This window comes from Chironomus tepperi, unplaced genomic scaffold (assembly GCF_022539635.2).
Source record: "Chironomus tepperi strain 1889 unplaced genomic scaffold, CSIRO-AGI_Ctep_v1 contig_34, whole genome shotgun sequence".
Classification (NCBI taxonomy): domain Eukaryota; kingdom Metazoa; phylum Arthropoda; class Insecta; order Diptera; family Chironomidae; genus Chironomus; species Chironomus tepperi.
In genome coordinates this window covers 548,990-556,974 of record NW_027226156.1, presented here as the reverse complement: position 1 = coordinate 556,974, position 7,985 = coordinate 548,990, and the positions used below count along the sequence as shown (strand labels likewise).

The 7,985-nt window shown below is 32.7% G+C and overlaps 1 protein-coding gene across 1 annotated transcript; it reads left to right on the top strand.

Moving 5' to 3' along the window:
• The first annotated feature begins 84 nt into the window (after positions 1-84).
• Positions 85-7,744, top strand: LOC139095251 (acyl-CoA Delta12-desaturase-like). The gene is made up of 7 exons (XM_070646547.1): positions 85-238; positions 4,195-4,312; positions 5,347-5,569; positions 5,719-6,175; positions 6,244-6,359; positions 6,432-6,539; positions 7,219-7,744. The coding sequence occupies exons 2-7, from the start codon at positions 4,205-4,207 to the stop codon at positions 7,443-7,445; spliced, it is 1,239 nt and encodes a 412-aa protein (XP_070502648.1). The 5' UTR covers positions 85-238; positions 4,195-4,204; the 3' UTR covers positions 7,446-7,744.
• Positions 7,745-7,985: the final 241 nt, after the last annotated feature.

Genomic DNA, 7,985 nt, shown 5'->3' with positions numbered 1-7,985 from the left:
TTTCTCGTTTCGGCATCAACTTTTCCGACGAAGATTCACGACGGAAAACCTGATATTCTCTTTCAAGCACGTTCCATTCGATCTTCTTTTATTATCGCGACGAAAAGTCTTTAACATTTCAGTTGATATCAGACATCTGAAGGATTAAGTTTAGTGTTAAAGGAGTCTAGGGACTGATATATACAAATTAAAAAACTTGGAAATTAATTTCTCAAATTTAAAGTGGAACTTTTTTTTGGTGAGTAGGCTTTGATTTTTATTTTGTGAATTATTTACTGTCATAAGTTGTGAATTTAGTGATAAGTTTTGAAGTTTAAGTGGTAATGTAAAGGAATATTGATGATTTATTGAGTATAGCTTCATATTTTCCGTTCTAAAGTTGATAAAACTGCAAAAAAGACTTAGAAAATTGAAGCTATTGGTGATATATTCCTGATTTTAGTTAAGAATTCAAGTTGTAGTCATGAATTATCCTAGTTAATTGAAAAATTGATGCTATTTGTGGTTTTATGCAAGATATCTCTAACAGACAAAGAAGCATGGTCTTTCTGTACCATACTCTTTGCCAGTTAATGTATCTTATTATTAAGTAGATTACATTAATAAGATTAAGTAAAAATAATCTGCTAATTGTGTAAGGCATATTAGACTGTCTTTTTGAAATTCATTAATTTCTATAAACCTCACAAATCGTTCACTGAACTCAAATCCGAGCATTAAAATAAATTTTTCAAAAGATAAATTGAGTAAAAGCAGTTGATAAAACTGGTTAAAGTGGTCAAAAATAAATCAAATTCCTGATCGAAAATCCGGCCTGCTGACTGACTCTAACATGGTTTCTGATTTAATCGGAATTCAGCACCAAGTCGCAGTCACACGTTATTTTGTCATGGTGCTAGATTTACACCAAGTCGCAGTCAGTTCTGCTATTCGGATTCATAATAATCATAACAATAATGAAAGGTCCTCGTGATTTTCATTATTTTCATACAATTCAAAGAACCATCGTGACTGCGACGCAATTGGATATACCAGATTACTCATGAAGTGTCTCATCAGATCTGTTTTGATCAACATGTTGATTTTTGTTGATTTAACTTTCAATTTTTTCCAAAACATTTGCCAATATTTGCACAGATTCCCTTGGAATCATGAGATCATCACCCATAAATTAGTAGCTTTTTTTTTGAATAATTAAAGTTTTAATCTTAAATCGAATCATAACATAACTTTGTATATTCCGGTTCAAACAATAAACATAACAAACCGAAAAAAAAGTTTGAGCTACTTTTTTGTTGTATACCTTGCATTAGCCTCGCAAAGCACAACAATTCTGCAAGTCTGTCCTCTTGGCAGACTCATCATTGACTTTTTTGTGGTTCATTTTATTTGCTTATAAATTGAGCTTTTTAAATGGGTAATAAATTGTTTTGGGGGAACAACTTAAGAGTTGACATTTTAATATTAAGTAGTTTGTAGGAATAATAATTTATTTATATTAAATTAATTTGACTAATGTGTAGAAATGTCAGAAGGGGATAGTTCTGGATAGTTGTTTTGTTGTTTATTCTTGAGAATTTGATTCAAAATTGGAGATATTTTCATTTATTGTTTAACTTTTTAATCTATAGTTGCAATATTTCAGTCTTAAGTATAATAAACTTGTCTATATTGCAATACTCCGCCTTATTCTCCAGTGGATATATGATTTGTGGTTTGTTCTTGTGATTGTGGTGATATTTTGATTTCTAGTTTCAAAATTTAAGTTTATAGCTCGATTATTTGATCTTTAGTTCAAGTATTCCAGTTTTAAATCCTATATTATTGTCTTAAGTTCAATATTGCATCTTAATGTCTAGTATTCTTGTCCAAAGTTCCATATTGTAGCCTAAAATTTCAATATTTCAGTCAATTGTCCAATATTCCACTCTAAAGTCCAACATTTTAGTCCACAGTCCAATTTTCCGATCAATATCCATCCATAAAATGTCTCAAAACGTGCCAAACGGTCTATAACATATAAAAAAACTTGCATTAATTAACTCACGACAAGTCAACTGTGCAATAAAGATTTTTCCATAATTTATCTATGAAATTGAATCCACAACTAAATTATTCAGATAGATTCATCACATCCTTGATATGAAAATCCGCAATAAAGCAAAAAAAAAAAGTCAGAATCAAAATGAGACCTGTTAATTTCCTCAACTCGTAGCTGGATGAGCTACAAAGCACGTGGTATAAATTAAGAAAACCAGAATTTTAATCCATAATAAAAGACTTTTTTTTGTTTGCATAAATTAATGTGAGTGGAACTTGTCACGTATGAGAATCTTTTTTATCAATCTATGCATCCAATTATGATGTTCACGACCTTCTTCGTTGTTCTTTCTCGTGTCGATAGATAATAATGAATCAGAGATTTGGTTAAGACATAGAATGCGATATTTATGTTAATTGATGGATCAGTTCCATTAGACAACTCGGATTTTTCACAAAACGAATATGCAAATTTCAATCAAACATGATTCAAAAAGGGCTTATGAGAAAATTGTGGGTTTGGCTTAAAACAAGATATTTTTTTTCTTTTTTCACATGTTACGGACCAGACGCAGCAACACAGGTGTTTAATAAATTTTCGTTAACAGTGGTCAGAAGTTTCGTTTTACGAGCTGAAGATTAGACGGTTTCGTTATTTTATGGGCATTGTCAATAGATTGTGAATGAAACTTGTTATGTGTTGCGGTATCAGATCTAGTTTTGACTATTCCCTTACTCAATGTTGTGTTGAGTGAGTTATGCATGTTGTTTGATCATGAGTTTCGGTGGAAATAACTTGATGTGAATGATTTAAGGTGTAAAGGTCGTGAATAGTGAGTTGCTATTTGAGTTTAGTTTTTTTGTTGCTTATTTGGTCTACTGATGACTATTATGGTCATCCACATCAATTGATGTCTTTGGCAGGGTATCCGATATCCCTTAGATGAGTTCTAAACCTTATATTAAGCCTTGTCCATATTGAATAGTCAAAAAATTAACCAGTTCCTCTACATTCACTCTCAGCACGACCAATAAATCCGGCTTCAGCTAGTCAATAAAACAATCATAAAACTGCAAAACTGTTCATTGATCGAAATGCATGCGATCATCTCTCAAAACTACTTAAAAATTCAAACACACGAATTCTTTTTTTCTTTTTAACATTTTTCTGTCATTATGAATCCTCCGCTAATAAGAGAATTAATAGCTGATAACCAGAAGGTGCTAATATATCGGGATTAGATATTTTTGCGTTCTGAGTAGTTTCTTCTTAGTGAAATGTTATGAATTTTAGTGTTGATTTGATCTCGGAGTCATCCTCGTGTAGTCAATTTAGATGATTAAATTTTGAAAAGGTTATTAAATTAAGAATGCATGATGATCTCGAGGTGGTAATTGATATTGGCGCTTTGGGGTTTTGAATTCGGAGTATTTGGTTATGAAAGTTATTTTTCACACGTACTGTAATGACATATGACTAGATAGAGGTATGGTATGGGTGTTTGACAATTTGAGGTGTGCTGGGATACCAAGAACAGTAAAGGTCATCAATTGAATATTGAAAAGTCAGATGCAGATCGCTAAGAGTATAGGATGCTGGATCCTGAGGATGCAATATCTTCAGGGAGTGGTGAGGCATTAAAAACATCAAATGTCATCGACTTAATCTTAAATCAAGAAAATCTATTAAGAATTTTTAGTAAGAACCTGCCTTGTTGCTGGTTAAACAGCTTAAAACGACTATGACAACATCACGCGCTACAGACTTACAACGATTTCCTAATAAATTGAATAATTTTCCAATTAAAAAATCAAAAACCTCTAAAAAAATTTACATAGCCTATCCAATAGCAGTTTCCATTAAGAACACACATGTTACAAATTTACATACTAGTTTTCCAATCTAAGAACATGATAAGTTATAGCTTATTGGGCTACGTGCGAAATCCGAGTTCATTCTAAATTTCATCTAGCACCTTGCTCAACATTTCAGAACCTGATCTTAATTTTGAATCCGTTTGTTAAATTTATTTTATTCCAACAGTTCCATTCTTTCATTTGCATTCCAATTTATGCCATTTTTATGTCGATCGTAACTAATCAATAAATTTTTTCTTATATTTAATCTTTTTCTTCTCATTTTATTCATTCCAGAAAATTAGCAATGCCGCCAAACAACTTTTTGGTACCTGCGTCAACGGCAAAGACAACGGACGATGGTGGAAGTTCGAATGATGAACAAACGCATGAAGTCAACACACGCTTACTAAATGTGAGTCAATAAACTTTTGTTTTTCTTCGTATTTCGGATGTCAATCACTGGTTTGATTAGCAATGAGGAAGGATTTGAATGGAATTGACTTGGTTTGAAAGGATTTTTAAGGATTTGAGGGGGTCGAAATGGTGAGAGGATTCCAAGAAAGCAGAAGGGGATCCGAAAGAACTGGGTAGGATCAAAGCGGTTCTGAAAGGGATGATAAGGTTCTAAAAGGTTCCAAGAGAATCTAAAACAGCTAAAGACCATCCCTTAGAGTCCAAAAATACCCTAACTACTCTCAAGATCCGAATTCTTTGGAAAACTATCCATCCAATCAATCTCGCTCATTATCAGTCCATTCTTCCCATACCATGCTTCGTCTATACTCATCTTTCAAGGAAATCATTTACTTTGAATTTTTATTGTCATTAATAATTCATATGGACAGAAGTATTCCATGTCGTCCGATTAATAGACAACACGTGTAGACTTTTTTGAGAATTCTGTGAGAATTTGCAAATTTTTTGGACATTTTCTTCTCTTTCGCTTTCTTCATTGTTCTGTCATAAATGCGAACGTGATTTTTTTACGCCTGGTTAAGGTTTCTTATTTAATCTCACGTTTGTTTATGCTGATTAGATGCTGAAATCCGTTCAGAATGATCAAATTATGCGTAGATAAGGTGCTAATGTGGGTTAATTGATGATGCTTTGATTTTTGGATTTGAATATGATTCATAATCATAAACTTACATTCAATATCGCAAAATTCGCATACCAATGTGCATTCAATTATTAGATACGTATATACAGTTCAGTAAGTCACCCAATTGATTTCTAACATGACACAGCAGTCCAAAAACTAGAATAAATGACAACAATCTAGAGATTTCAAACGAATTTCCTTTCACATTCAAGAACCAGATATTCAACATTTTCTTGAGAAATCAAACCTGAAAATGGAACTTAATAATATCCTAAATGTTTACGTGCGTTTGTATCACAAAAATACTAATCACAATAAATTTGTTTACTGCATTTTTTAAACAGAGAAAAAGCAAAAATGTATTGAATGCGAATGAGAAGATGAAGCGAATGGAGATCATTGAGAAAGTTCAACCTGTTGCAGCAGTAGAAGAGAAGAAGGTCGAGGAGGTTGAGGAGGAATTTAAGGTCGAGTTGGTTTGGATCAATATTTTTGGATTCATCGTGCTTCATTATTGGTTTTTCAAAGGAACTTTGGAATTGGGATTTAATAAAGTATCATTATTTAGTAAGTTGAGTCTACATTTGCCTTTCTTATGCCTACACTATACTTACCCTATAACCTATGTCCACTTTATCCCTACCTATACCTCATATCTTATACTTCCGTATACATTCAACAATTTTCTAACTCTCTCTCTCTCTTATTTTCAACAGATTACTTATATGGAATGTTGAGTGGCTTCGGAATCACAGCCGGTGCACATCGACTTTGGGCACATGGTGCTTTCAAAGCTAATTTAGCACTTAAAATCCTCCTTGCGTTCTTCCAAACAATTGCATTCCAAAACAGCATCTACGAATGGTCAAGAGATCATCGATCACATCACAAATTTACAGACACAAATGCAGATCCACACAGTGCATCAAGAGGATTCTTCTTTGCTCATATGGGATGGCTGATGTGCAAGAAGCATCCCGATGTTAAGAAGTTTGGCAAGAAGATTGACATGAGTGACTTGGAACGTGATCCAGTTTGTGCATTCCAAAGGAAGTACTATTGGTATTTGATGCCAATTTGTAATTTAGTCATTCCAATTTCCATCTCGATGTACTTCTTTGGTGTTAGTTTTTCGACCGCATTCTACCTTAATGCATGGCGATATGGAACATCGTAAGTTGGAGAGGATCATTAATGAAATAAATTTTTTTTATATTTAATGATTCAATCTACCTTAACAGGCTTCATTCTACATGGTTGGTGAACTCATATGCTCATTTCTATGGAACAAAGCCGTTTGATAAAAATATTAAGCCGACTGATTCTTATACTGTGGCATTGCTTGCTTTTGGCGAAGGTAAACGCACGGAATAAAATTTACATACTGAATTTTGTGTTATTAATGCTGTTGATTTTTTTTTTGGTATAGGATGGCATAACTATCATCACGTGTTTCCATATGACTACAAAACATCTGATCATAATAAATATTGGTGCAACTTTACCACTGGAATTCTCGATTTCATGGCCTGGATAGGTATGTTGTTGATTTTGATTCTGGGTATAAATGCTATTGGGAATTTTGTTGATCTAATTTGTGTTAAGTGGCTTATTGACATTTAAAATTGTTGACATTGACCAAGTTATTGGTAAGTTTTGATGACGCATTTGAAAATAGCATAGAGTAAACATTGAAAAGGGAGTTGATGTTAACCTTGACTGATGTTCAATACGAGTGACATAGGGACTGAGTGACGCTCAGCTTTAGTGACGGATGGACTGAGCCAGGCTCAGCTCTAATGACTCATGTCTTTACTGACATTTAGCTTAAATAATACATGGACTGACTGGAGCTCATCTTGAAAGACCCTTTGACCAAAACTCGTTCAAAATGACCAATGACAGTAAATAGATCGATGAATGAAGTCATTGACTCAAAACCATAGACCAGTAAATAACGAAAAACAAAGAGAATAATTTATAAAACACGTTTTCAGACGAGACAGTCTATAAATTAAAATATGAGCACAGTCTCCGAAATGACATACCCATTAATCTCTTGAAGTTTTGGTGAATAAATGATAATTTGACTATATTTGTCGATTAACATCTTGCAGTAGCTTCTAAATTATCAACAAATTATTCAAAATTCTTACGAAATCAATTAATTTAAATTATGCATTTTAATAAATAACATCTTAATTTTCTATACACAGGTTGGGCCACAGATCTTAAAATGATTGATCCAAATTTAGTCAGTAAACGTGCACTTCGCACAGGTGATGGAAGTCATATAAGCAGTAGAATCTACCTCAACAATAATTATGAAGATAGTAGGACATATCAGACAAATGAGCACATATGGGGTTGGCAGGATGAGACAGTGTGTGACGAGGAAAAACAAGTTGTCAAAATTATCAACAATACAGAGTCTAGTCTATAAACAGAAGCAATTTGTGCAAATTTGTAAATTAAAAAAGAAAAAAATCAAAAATAATCGCAGAAAACTTAACTTAATATTATGAAAAAATAATCATTGTAAGATATCAAGGTAAATAGCTTAACTTGAGGGAGAATCAATGGAATATTTAATATCAGTATCTGGAAATACGTTAAAGTATCATATTTAATAACTATTTATTCTGATGATTATGATGGATCTTAATAAATTAGAATAGATTTTAATGGTGACTAGGCTATAAGATTATAAAAAATATACGAATATCGTTTAGAAAAAAGAAATGTTTTTGTTATTATTTGTTGAAAATTTTTATGTTTCAGTTCATTGGATTGGATTAGGTTCACATGGATAGGCTTGTAAGGTGTACTAAGGGTCATTCATGAGTTTGTTGAAGTTGACTAGATGAGTTATCTGAATGATAAATTAACAACATTAGAAAATTGAGGAATTCTGTCCAAAATGGGGGGGAGTCAACTGTTTAGCAACCCTTCCGCCCCTGGATACCCCTCTTGGATACAAAAA